The sequence below is a fragment of the Brachyhypopomus gauderio genome, chromosome 7 (assembly GCF_052324685.1).
Source record: "Brachyhypopomus gauderio isolate BG-103 chromosome 7, BGAUD_0.2, whole genome shotgun sequence".
Taxonomy (NCBI): domain Eukaryota; kingdom Metazoa; phylum Chordata; class Actinopteri; order Gymnotiformes; family Hypopomidae; genus Brachyhypopomus; species Brachyhypopomus gauderio.
In genome coordinates, this window is record NC_135217.1 from 302,024 (window position 1) to 315,000 (window position 12,977).

General features: G+C 46.0%; 1 protein-coding gene across 4 annotated transcripts in view; it reads left to right on the forward strand.

The window, feature by feature from the left end:
• The window catches only part of LOC143518373 (leucine-rich repeat and calponin homology domain-containing protein 2-like), a 63,088-nt gene that overhangs the window by 8,704 nt on the left and 41,407 nt on the right, over positions 1–12,977 (forward strand). For all 4 annotated transcript variants that reach the window (XM_077010811.1, XM_077010814.1, XM_077010813.1 and 1 more), the window contains exons 2-5: positions 9,976–10,120; positions 11,180–11,306; positions 11,563–11,668; positions 12,298–12,434. In XM_077010811.1, coding sequence (XP_076866926.1) covers positions 9,976–10,120; positions 11,180–11,306; positions 11,563–11,668; positions 12,298–12,434 — 515 coding nt within the window. The remainder of the gene's footprint in view (positions 1–9,975; positions 10,121–11,179; positions 11,307–11,562; positions 11,669–12,297; positions 12,435–12,977) is intronic.

Below are 12,977 nucleotides of genomic sequence, written 5' to 3' on the forward strand. Positions count from 1 at the left end.
AAGCATTTGACGTCCCGGAGACTGTTCGGTCTCTGAGGAGCCTGTGTCCGAGTGGGGGGTTTGCCCCCTGTGCTAGGCTAGGCTAATGGTTTCTGGGTGGGGGGTAAATGTAAGACAAGATAAAGCCCAGAAGCTGCACAGTGCTGCGAGAGGAAGAGGAAAAGGGAGGAAGAGGTCACATGCGGCCCAGGTCCTGCATCACAGACTGTCTGGCTACCCCTCATGTGCTTGGTCTTCGTTTCCTGAATGAATGTCTTTGTAGGGACTGAGGCTGGGAGGCAGTGAGGTTGAGAAGCAGCTCGTGTGGGGACGATGCTGCCGTCTTAAAGCAGGAAGGTGCACGTGCCCCTCCGTCATAATAAGTGGAATAAATTGTCAACAATAAACTGAAATGTGCTGATCCTTCTCATCCTGCCCTGGTGATCTGAGTGTTTAACCTGGGCGTCTACAGTCCGCCATCTTTCCTTCATAGACTCGAGGCTTGATGGAGATCTTTGTTGTTGTTCTTAAGGTCCACATTCATTAGAGGATCTGAGGATGAACAGTTCCTGTTCGCTCCCTCAGCTCAGACGTTTGCTCACTTCTCCGCATCTATTTAGGGGTTTGTGTTTGGGGTGGTGCTTCTCCTGCCTCCGCCTCCGTCAGACACTCCGTCAGACACTCCGTCAGACACTCGCCTGCTACGGTGATGCCTGCGCTGGTTTGGAGGAACTGAGCAGCCTTATGGGTGGAGAGAGAGGGGAGGGTGGGGGTGGTGGTGGTGGTGGTGTTCAGCTTCGGTCACTAAAAGTGTGAGGGGAAATGAACATGAAGGGTGTGGAAAAGGGAGAGAAGCTGATGATTTGTATAGGGTGTGTGTGTGTGTGTGTGTGTGTGTGTGTGTGTGTGTGTGTGTGTTGGCTTGTTTATATGTGTTTTGCAGCCCCTGTACACATATTATTGGCATTCCCATACTAATCACAATCATAACGTATTTAGATTTCATTGGCTTTCAGTAGTTTATGTAGAATTCAGAATACCAAAACACGCTTGTCTGTTCGTGTGTGTGTGTGTGTGTGAGAGAGAGAGAGAGGTGTGTGTGTGTTGTTTTCCTGTGGGTGTGAGTGTTGTGTTTTCCTTATTGCGGGTGTGTGTGGGTGCGTGTGTTTTGTGTTTTCCTGTGTGTACGTGTGTTTTGTGTTTTCCTGTGTGTGTGTGTGTGTGTGTGTGTGTGTTATCAGGCCCATAACAGCTTCTCTCTTTAATCACCTTTTGCTCTGAAGCGATCAATCAGTAGCTGCCTTGGCAACATAAGGTCCCGTGGGCCAATTAAACCCAGACACCACGAGGCCCGCCTCACCGTGATGTCACCCACACCCTCCGCCCAGCGACTGCCGCGGTGTGTGGAGAGGGGGGTGTGGAGCAGTAACTGAACAAAAGATGGATGTTTCTCCATTACACCTACCATTAAAGGGTTAATACTTACATATTAAGGTTGGAACCAGAATATCTCAGGGTAGTTACAAACGTATATCTGTGTTTAATATGAAGCGTTTGGATTTAAAAAGAAAGACCTATCGCAGTACATCTGCTTTGTTTGTGTGTGTATGTGTATCTTTCTCAGAGATATAATGCCTATTTGTTGCTTAGCATTTAAAAACAACGTTGCAGAAATCTCCGCGGCAGAAATCTGCTGGCTTGTCTTAGACCCGATAGCAGTGAAAGCAGGACCAGTAGAATCAGCGCCACATGGTCCTGCACAGCACATACACCTCATTTGAATGATAAAAATTAATGTGGCATATGTCACTGTGTGTGTGTGTGTGTGTGTGTGTGTGTGTGTGTGTGTGTGTGTGTGTGTGTGTGTGTGTGTGTGTGTGTGTGTGTGTGTGTGTGTGTGTGTGTAATACGAGTTTTACACCTCTGATGGGGACATTAAGGACGTCTACTGATATCCCCAGTACTTTTCTGTGACCTTGAGGTTAAACATATACACACATTGCACGCACACACACCGTCTCTCTTACATACACAAACTCGATAAAGACAAGGGTGTAAGTGATTTGAGGGAGTCCCCACTTCAGTCCATTAGACAATACGGATCCCATTATGGTCAGACGTGCGAGTGTGTGTGTGTGTGTGTGTGTGTGTGTGTGTGTGTGTGTGTGTCAGAGAGAGACTGACCCAGACCATGTTGGGGTGGATAACTGAATAGGAAGGGGGAGGTGTTTGATGTCCCTGAAGAGATTCCTTGTGATCCCGTGTGTGTGTGTGTGTGTGAAGGGGGGTACTGAGAACCTGCTGTTGCACAGCTGAGTCTCTCAGTCATCGTCAAAGAGGAGAATGAGAACAACAAAAGAGAATGAATGGAGCACTTGCATCTTATAAATCATAAAGACAGACGCGTGTGTCTCCCTCATATATGAGAGAGAGAGAAAATAGATAGATTCAAACTGTTCAAATTGTACATTGTAAAAAGAGTGTTTAAAATTGAGTTTCCAGAGAATAGGACGGTTTGGATCAGCTGTGGATCAAAGTGCTTCATTGTGCTTACACAGCTGATGAAGGAGCTCCGTATGAAACATCCTGTTTCTCTGGAAACCTCGTGTGCTTCAGTTTGAGTGTAGCTATATATCTTATTACCACTACACTGCACCTACTCACCTATATATAGAGATGGCCAACGCACACACTCGAGTGGTTTTGCATGATGCTAATTGTGTCTCATTTTGCACCTGAAATAGCATCTGCAATGCTAAATATCGAAATGGTCTTGTATGGTTTGTATAGATACTTCAGTTTATAGAATGATTGCAGTGAATATAAAACTGGAGCACCAGATCAGTATAGTACTCTGGATCAGTACTACAGATGAGTCTAGTACATTTACATTTATGGCATTTGGCAGAGGCCCTTATCCAGAGCTATTTACATTTTAACTTCATTTTTATACAAGTGAGCCATTAGCCAAGGGTTAAGGGCCTTCTCAGTCATTGCCTCAGGTCTGGGAGTCAAACCCACAACCCTCCGGTCACAAGACCAGTTCCCTAACCACCAGACCATGACTGCCCAGAAGTGCTCCAGAGTTCTAGACTCATCTGTAGTACTGATCCAGAAGTGCTCCAGAGTTCTAGACCCGTCTCTAGTACTGATCCAGAAGTGCTCCAGAGTACTGGACTCGTCTGTAGTACTGATCCAGAGTTCTAGACTCATCTAGTACTCTGGAGCACTTCTGGATCAGTACTACAGACAAGTCTAGTACTCTGGATCAGTACTACAGATGAGTCTAGAACTCTGGATCAGTACTACAGACGAGTCTAGTACTCTAGAGCACTTCTGGATCAGTACTAGAGATGAGTCTGGAACTCTGGAGCACTTCTGGGTATGTATTACAGACGAGTCTAGAGGACACATTCAGGGTTCCTCCAGAACCGGGCTGGGACTAGACATGATCGCTGTGCCAATGTGGAGGTCACGTGATCTATGGACATGACACTACACTATACAAACACTGGGGCAGGAAGAGGAACCAACATTATATTAACAGGAAGATGGAACTGGTAAATAACAAAGATTAGTTTACGTAGAAACAGAACTCAGAACACAAATAGTATACAGAACTAGCTACACAGAGACGGACCAAACAGAGAAAATATAACAGTGTAGATGAAGGAAAATCGTAAACCACAGTACTCACAAACCTGCATCAAAGACCGGGATTACGTTGAGAACAAACTAGAACAGGTAGGGATTAACGAGGTGGAGTACAAACCGTGGAGTAGTAAAGGGATCCACCATGACCACTATGGGACATTTAGAGTACAAGCTCCAATAAACACACAGATATCACACTTAGAGAACTGATTACTACCCAGACCTCCAAAACCTCACTTCTTACAACAGGCCACAAAGAAAGACAGAAAACACAAGGTGTATACTGAACTAACAACCACTGTGACATAAGGAACAGCTGAATCCCATAAACTGGGACTGAACAGACTGAACGAAAACCATGGCAACGAAAAACAAAGGCGGAGCTAAGGACAAGAATACTAAACAGACAAGTATGGGCGGGGCAGACCTGACACTAGTACTCTGGGGCACTTCCGGATCAGTACTACAGATGTTAGTGTGTGTGGCGGTGTCAGCGAGTGTGTGGCGGTGTCAACGTGTGTGTGTGTGTGTCTCCAGTAACTGTAGGGCCTGGAGTGGTTCAGTGGAGTGTGTGTAATCCATGCACTGGTCATAGATGAAGAGGCAGCTGTGACTAATGATGTTGTCTCTCTTCTGGAGTCTCTCTGTCATCACCTGTTTTAGTTTCTGTCTAATTCTGCATCATCGCATGCACACACACACACACACACACACACACACACACACACACACACACACACACACACACACACACACACATACATACTTTCTTTCTCTTTCTCTCTCTCTCTCTCTCACCGACATACTCTCTGACATGTGCACACACACACACACACACACACACACACACACACACACACACACACACACACACACACAAGCTACAGAATGAATATTAGAAATGTCACTTGAAATTCTCATCAGTTTTCTCTTCCTCCGTTCCATATCCACCCACTCACTCTGCCACCCACACAGTCTTTCAGTTATTTCTTCACATTGTCTATATTGCTTTTCACTCCCACCCCTCTCCCTCTCTCTCCCTCTATCTCTCTCTCCCTTTCTCCCTGTCTTTCCCTCTCTCCCTCCTCTCTTTCTCTCTCTGTCTAGTTCTCTCTCTCTCTCTCTCTTGCACTCTCTCTCTATCTGTCTCTCTATTTCTGACTTTTGATGTTGAACCACGCCCTGATTCAGATGTCAGTGTGAACACATCCTTCCATCATCTGGATTAGATTAGATGCTACAAGTCCATCACTTCCTCCTAAAGCTCTTCTAGGGAGCTGATCCAGGACCAGTGGACACCAGTGTGACTCTACTGTACTGTGTCTGCTGTGTTCTAATGACTGGTTTCATTTAGCCATAGCCATGCAGGGATGGTGGTGATGTGCACCAGAGATAGCTGTGGTACAGAATCCTCTCTCTCTGGAAGTGTTAGTATTCTGTGTGTGTGTGTGTGTGTGTGTGTGTGTGTGTGTGTGTGTGTGTGTGTGTGTGTGTGTGTGTGTGTGTGTGTGTGTGTGTGTGTGTGTGTGTTGGAGCATATTGATAGGTTCGTCTGTATATTTTATGGCAAATATAGCACAGCTACTTGCAGTCTCCATAGCAGTGTGGTGATCTGCAGAACTGAATGAGACAATGAAAAAGGAGAGAGAGAGAAAGCAAGAGAGATAGAAATGGACAGGGGTAGAGAGAGAGAGCCAGAGAGAGAGAGAGAGAGATAATGACAGATAGAATTTCTTGGAGACAGCCAGTATTGAAAAGTATTGAAATCCTCTGTATATGTCACATATCACTGTCCTTTATCAGGCCCAAATGTCACCTTATAGAATATGCAACAACATGCAAAACAATTAGCTGTGTACCAAAATATCGCAGCAAAAGGATGTTTTATTTTTTTCTTTGCCCTCCTCTGTGGCTGTAAAGTACTGCCCTCCTCTGGGGCTGTTAAAGTACTGCCCTCTTCTGTGGGCTGTTAAAGTACTGCCCTCCTCTGGGGCTGTTAAAGTACTGCCCTCCTCTGGGGCTGTTAAAGTACTGCCCTCCTCTGGGGCTGTTAAAGTACTGCCCTCCTCTGGGGCTGCATGTGTGAGGATTCCTCATTCTTTACATCTTGAGCCAAATTGCACCACACACGAATGCTCACACACATACTGACACACTGACACATTGAGACACACACACAGACACACAGTGACACACAGACACACACTGACACACTGACACACATATGGATGTTGGTCCTGTCTGTCTGTGTCTTTTGTGTGTTTATTGAGTGGGTGGTAGAGGCAGCAAAACGAATCTTCTTTAATGGGATAATAAGAGCGTGAGTGTGTGTGTGTGTGTGTGTGTGTGTGTGTGTGTTGCCTCCAGTCATGGTAGGAAATAATTTGCATATTTGGTCTGGATTACATATTCACACTAAGAGGAAGAGCAAAAATGAGAGGGATTGGTTGGGAGGCAGGAGGCGTGTTTTACAGGAGGCGTGTTTTACAGGAGGCGTGTTTTACAGGAGACGTGTTTTACAGGAGACGTGTTTTACAGGAGGTGTGTTTTACAGGAGGCGTGTTTTACAGGCTCTGAACGCCCACATCAGAGGTGTGTGGAGGAGTTGGCCAGCTCATTATGTGTGTGTGTGCAAGTGTGTGTTTGCATGCTGATAACATTTGCTTCCACCAAGGAACCTTGAGTGTGCACAGGGACCGTGCTTTCAACATTTGTACTTTATACTTACAGTATTGAAATGGCACACGCACATACATGAACACGCACACGCATGCATGCGCACACACACACATACACACACACACAGGTTAGAGGATTAGAGAGAGCTAAAGAGGGCTTAGATTAGACATTTACTATGTCGAGATGTTTAGACAGAGTGGCTTTGGGTGTTAAACATTATACTGTTTTATCAATGGTACAGTACCTCTATGGGATTAGGGTGTCACAGCCAGTTAAATCAACAAAGAAAGAGAAAAACCCACACATTGCTAGATTTGGCCCAACATTTAAAATAATCATTATTAGATTTGGCCCAACATTTTAAATAATCATTATTACATATGGTCCAGTGCTTTAATCATTGTGGACAGAGATAACCACCTTCTCACCCAGCACACCAATGGGAGGTGAGCCCTCATCCAGGTGGACTCCGTGAGGCGGAAGCAGTTGCCATGGCAGCAGAGCTTGGGGTAGGCACTGTTGCCATGTTCCCGCACAGCACAGCAAATCTGGGTCACTACGACGCCCCACTCCTTCCCATTTCTCATTGGCTAACCCATGCCAAGCCCTTCTCAGGAAGTAATTCCTATTGGCCATCTGTAGGCCACACCCCTCTTTGGGGCAACACGCCCAAACTCTGCCGTGTGTTCACTGTTCCCTCTTTCTTTTCTTCATTTTGGTCTCCCCCTTTTCTCTCCATCCGTTGGTCATGGTTTTGTCTCTCTTTCTCCTTCTGTTTGTCTTTAACATCCTGCTACCTTCACTGCAGTCTCCCCGGAAATCCTCACGTTATTCTGTAATTTCTTCTGCATTGTTTTCATGTGTCCTCTGTTCTTCATCCCACTATTCGAAAATTAAGACATTAAAGGATAAGATGATAAAATATTAAAGGGTAACATAATAAGATATTAAAGGTGCTGTAAACAGCTGCTGTAAGAGGAACTTCATCTGTCTCAATCGCCTGTGTTTGGCTCTCCAATCAGTAGCTAACGATTTCTTCATTTCTGTCCTGCCTACGTTATCCAATCACAATGCGGTTAGCGGGAGAGGCGGGGCTTCCTGCCTGCCCGTTGTGCTAGGCGAGCGGTGTAAGCCCAGACTGCTTTCACGCCTACTGCAGGCCGATAGAGGCTGACACATCGCGTCCCAAATGCGAAACTGGCGGAGAGTATTACAGAGTGGACTGTAATACTGGAGTGGTCTCCCCAGTGAAGCATTACGGCTCACCTGTGAAGCATTACGGCTCACCTGTGAGGCCGAGAGCCACAGCAGGTCTCCCAAGTCTCCCAGGTCTTCCTTTCAAGGCCCTGCAGTGGGTTTAGAGTAGGGCTGGGTATCGATTCAAATTCCAAGAATCGATCCGATTCCGATTCTGAAGATTAAGAATCGATTTATTTCGATTTGATCCGATTTAATCGATTCGATCCGATTCGATTCAATTCGGGGTTTAGTGTTATTAAAAATGTATTTGAGCTGTTTCCTGACTATGTACAGAAGCAACATGTTAAAACTAGTATTATATCGATATTAATCAGCAAATAGTTACTGGTAGTTGGTAGTTGCTGATGGCTGGAAGACTGGTGAAAAGGGTCATCATAAATCTACCTTCAAGAAAGGTAATCCAGGACAATAAACGGAGGACATCTTTGAGGTGTCTATATCTGCAACAGTGGACTCCTACTGGGACACTAACCAGTGCATTATTATTATGATTGAAATAATTAAGAATTCACCCAAAAGCTGTTGCTACCAAATGCATTTTTATTTTAAAAGTGCTCACACTTAATAAACTGAAAGTATAAAATGTAAACGTGTATTTTTCTTTAAACTGCGAATATAAGAACAGAACTCTCATGTTACGGTCCCCGACCCCTCCCTGTTGGGCGTGTGTTAACGTTGTCTGCGTCTGTAGATCTCCGTGGGTGCGGGTGCGTCTTGTGATAATCCGTCTCACCTGTGGCTCGTCTCGTCACGTGGGGTTTGTGTGTTCGCGCAGCGTCCTGTGCTCGTCGTTGTTTGAGGCACACATGTTCTATGTAAACGTGTTTTATGTGCGCTGTCTGCGCTTCGGTAAATGTAATAAACGTAACGATTTGGAAAGTGCAAAGGATTCCATCGCATTGCGCCCAACGTTACAAAAACATTTTAAACTTTTTTAAACTGTAAAAACACTGGGTAAACGGTCAGTGACACGGACTAACTGTAAATAGTCACTGACACTGGATAAACTGTCCTTCTGTTTTTAGATTGCCGATTTGACTATCGTCGTTACCGGCACTGTCCGACGCCATGTTGTTTTACAGTTAGTTAGACCGAGCACGCCTGCGTGAATTCAGTGACGAGGCGGGGGTAAAAGTTGACTAAAAAATCGATCTTTGGACGTACGAATCAATTATCAGATCATCATATGCGAATCGATTCTGAATCGGAAAATCGATTTTTTTCAACACAGGCCTAGTTTAGAGTATCTGCTTACTCTCTATCAAAAACAATCAAGATGTTTCTTCCTTGTCAAACAAGTGAAGGAGGTGGTGTGTTTGGAGGAGGTGAAAGTGGAGCGGTGGGTACGGTGCAGATGGGGTGTGTCGACCGTCACGATTCCTGAAAATGTGGGCGTTAGTACTTGTGGATGTCGACATTTAGATGCTTCGGCATGTCCTAACGAAGTCTTCATTAATGTGCCTGACGTGTTGTACATTCTCTCATTACTGCACTGACATCAAGCGTGATGATGGGGAGAGGAGAGGGGAGGAGAGGAGAAGGGAGGAGAGGAGGAGGGAAGGAGAGGAGAGGGGAGAAGGGAGGAGAGGAGAGGAGAGGGGAGGGGAGGAGGAGAGAAGGAGAGGAGAAGGGAGGAGAGGAGAGGGGAGGGGAGGAGAGAGAAGGTGTCAGACATGTTTGGAGGGGGTCAGCAAGCCACTGATGGGTATTGCAATAGACTGCTTAGCTGTCCTGCTGTGATGAGTGTGTGTAGCAAATGGAGAGATAGGGGGAATGAAACCAGCGATAAGATAGACAGAGAAATAGAGAGAAAGAAAGAGGGAAAGTGAGCGAGGAAAGAAGGGTAGAGGGAGAGGGGAGAGAGACAGCATTCAACCCAGAGAGGAAATGATGTAATGAAAGAAGGAAAAAAGCACTAGAATATGGACATTCTAAAAGGCTGTAGAGAATGTCTGCACTATAAAACTGTGTGTGTGTGTGTGTGTGTGTGTGTGTGTGTGTGTGTGTGCAAGACTTGTAATGACTTGTTGGGCACATACTTTCGTCAGGAATATTGTGATCAGTTCATCCTCTCTGGTGTCCAGCTCCTACACAAGAGGTACAGCCACACGGCCACTGAGGCTTCCTGACCTCTAGTTTATGACCACATCCTGTAAGCAGATCTGACTGAAGACCTGGTCAATCGCACACAGGAGCAGTTTGACACCACATACTCATATATGTGTACACACACACACAAACACTGACTCATCGTGTCAGATAGGAGTTTGATGGAGGCTTTATCATGTTATGAAAGAAGGGTGTGTTCATGTTCAGGGCGTGAAACTACCAGTGTCAGCCTGTGTGTGTGTGGGTGTAGTGTGTGTGTGAAGAAAGCTCACAGCTGCATATTGTTCCATCTAGATCTGTCCAGGAACCGTTTCGGGGAGATCCCTCCTGAGGTCTTCATGTTCACCCCCCTGGAGTCCCTCAACCTCTACCACAACTGCATAAAGATGATTCCAGAAGCCATCATCAACCTCCAGATGCTGACGTACCTCAATATCAGGTGAGACGTTCTGCTGGTCTGTGAGGAGCTTGTCTGTCTCCTGCTACGCCTTTCAAATCCCTGTCAAAGCTTTTACTCTCTCTGCCCTTGACTACATTCTGACATTAGACCTTTAACTATAGATCAAAACAGAGAAAACACACACACACACACACACACACACACACACACTTTAGTCTTGCAGAACAGATTCTGTAGTGCCTCCGTATAAGAGCATGGAGTCATTTCTTTGTCATTTCCGTTCACAATCAAGACTGATTCACCCAGGTTTGACTCCTCTGTGTTATTACGGCTAACTGATTCACCGTTTGTTTTTATGTGAGGCGGACGACGTCCCATCCCACAGAGCAGCACCGTCCAATAATCTTTAACCTACCACGTCCATGAGCTGTTTCCATGGCAGCTGTGTGTTGGGTGTACTGGTGCTTAGTTTTGCTGGTTAGGTGGTGGTTACAACACGCACAGCTGCAGGGCAGAACAGAACCGTCACGCAGGGTGAAAACGTGTTTGGGGTTAAACATTACTGGACTATTCAAATGTGGCCAAGGATTAAAGTGGCCACTGGACTAAACTTCCACTGCTCAGCCATCTTCAACCATAGATATGAACTCCACCTACAACTACAAACCGCATAACAATAAATACAGGAACGATGATATAGAAAAATAATGATTTATAAAAATACAGAAAGAATGTTTTATTAGATGTCTTATAGATCTGCTGTGGTTAACAATGAGAGTAGGTAGAGAGTCCTACGGTGAACCTCTGCTAATTCAGAGGGACTCTCCTGCACTGCATGATGGGTATGAACAGCTCGGGAGTCGCACGACTGAACGAACAGTGCGGAGCAGTCGTGACTGGTCTCTTTGGGTCTCTTGTGTAAGAAGCGCAATGGCTTCTGGGAGAAAACCTGGCACCTTGGGTGAGATTCTAAAGTTGTCTAGAAACACTTTTACTGCGGTGCATGTAAGAAGGCCAGCTGATGTGTTGAGAGGGGGCTGATCTCAGGTCAGTTCTTCTGGTTTGCGATGTTGAGCTGTGTTTGTGGATGTGCTGCAGTCGGAACCAGCTGTCTGTCCTGCCCACCCATCTGTTCTGCCTGCCCCTCCGAGTCCTGGTGGTCAGCAACAACAAACTGGGCTCTGTTCCTGATGATATCGGCAAGGCCAAAGACCTCATGGAACTGGTTAGTATGTGTGTGTGTGTGTGTGTGTGTGTGTGTGTGTGTGTGTGTGTTCAGGTGGATGTGTGTTGGAAAGCTTATATTTTATATTCTTAAATTTTAGTACTGTGTATACTGTGATTCTTTCTAGCAGAAGTTATTATAATTGGTGTGTGTGTGTGTGTGTGTGTGTGTGTGTGTGTGTGTGTGTGTGTGTGTGTGTGTGTGTGTGTGTGTGTGTGTGTGTGTGTGTGTGTGTGTGTGTGTGAAACGCATGTAGGACATCAGTTGTAATGAAATTCAGGTGCTTCCTGCTCAGATGGGGAAACTCTTTGCCTTACGAGAACTCAACATCAGGAGAAACTGCCTTCAAGTACTACCTGATGGTATATATACACACACACACACACACACACCCATCCCTAACTGTAACCATACCCTCTTAGGGAAAATAGAAGTGTGCTTCTGAATGTTTATAGAAGCACTCAACCACTTCCCCATGTCCTTCAGTCATGTCCTCTCTGGTGCTGTATTAGTGCTGTATTAGTGCTGTATTAGTGCTGTATTAAGACTCTCCAGATGCGTGAGAGGCGGATTAGCAGGAGTGGTAGTCTGTGGCCTTCTAGAGACGCCCCGGTGGAGGGGCTCTTAGTGTGGGACGAAGACGCCCCGGTGGAGGGGCTCTTAGTGTGGGACGAAGACGCCCCGGTGGAGGGGCTCTTAGTGTGGGACGAAGACACCCCGGTGGAGGGGCTCTTAGTGTGGGACGAAGGTTAATCTGTTTCTGGAAATCCAGCCCACAGAGATTCCTCACGCGTCTCAGGACTCTCCATGTAGCTCATAATCAACCATTAATTATACATGACACAAAGAGCCCTGGCTTTGTCCTTGGAGAATGACTGATGTCTATATCTCTCCTTGTCTTTTTTTTTCCTTTCGTCTCTTTTTCATCCTCTCTCTCTCTCTCTCTCTCTCTCTCTCTCTCTCTCTCTCTCTCTCTCTCTCTCTCTCTCAGAGTTGTCAGATTTGCCACTCATCAGGTTGGATTTCTCCTGTAATAAGATCACTGAGATCCCCCCGTCCTACCGTAAACTCAGCCAACTGCAGCATATCGTCCTCGACAACAACCCCATACAGTCTCCCCCTGCCCAGGTGTGTGTGTGTGTGTGTGTGTGTGTGTGTGTGTGTGTGTGTGTGTGTGTGTGTGTGTGTGTGTGTGTGTGTGTGTGTGTGTGTGTGTGTGTGTGTGTGTGTGTGTGTGTGTGTGTGTGTGTGTGCACGCGTGTGGACGTAGAGTTTACCCAGGTGTGCATTTACCCCTCTGACAGCAAAGATCAACATAAAACCCATAATTATGGCTGCATTCACATTACTCTTCGTCCAATTAAAAATTTTCCTCAGATCAGTTATGTGCCCATTGATACATTTTTACATGAATCACCTACAAGAAGAATGAACACATTTGTGGTAACTGGCAACATTTATCTGCACTGGTTTGTCATGTCATGCTCTGGAGGACGGCAGACAGTTGAACAGGTCAGATCATGGAGGGCTGGTCTTCCTAACCTGTCTGGGGTCACGACCTCTCACCCAGACGACCTGTTCACACTGCCTCCACAGTTCCGGGGTCATGACCTCTGACCCAGACGACCAGCTTACACTGCCTCCACAGTACCACTGCTGGCTGATGAATTC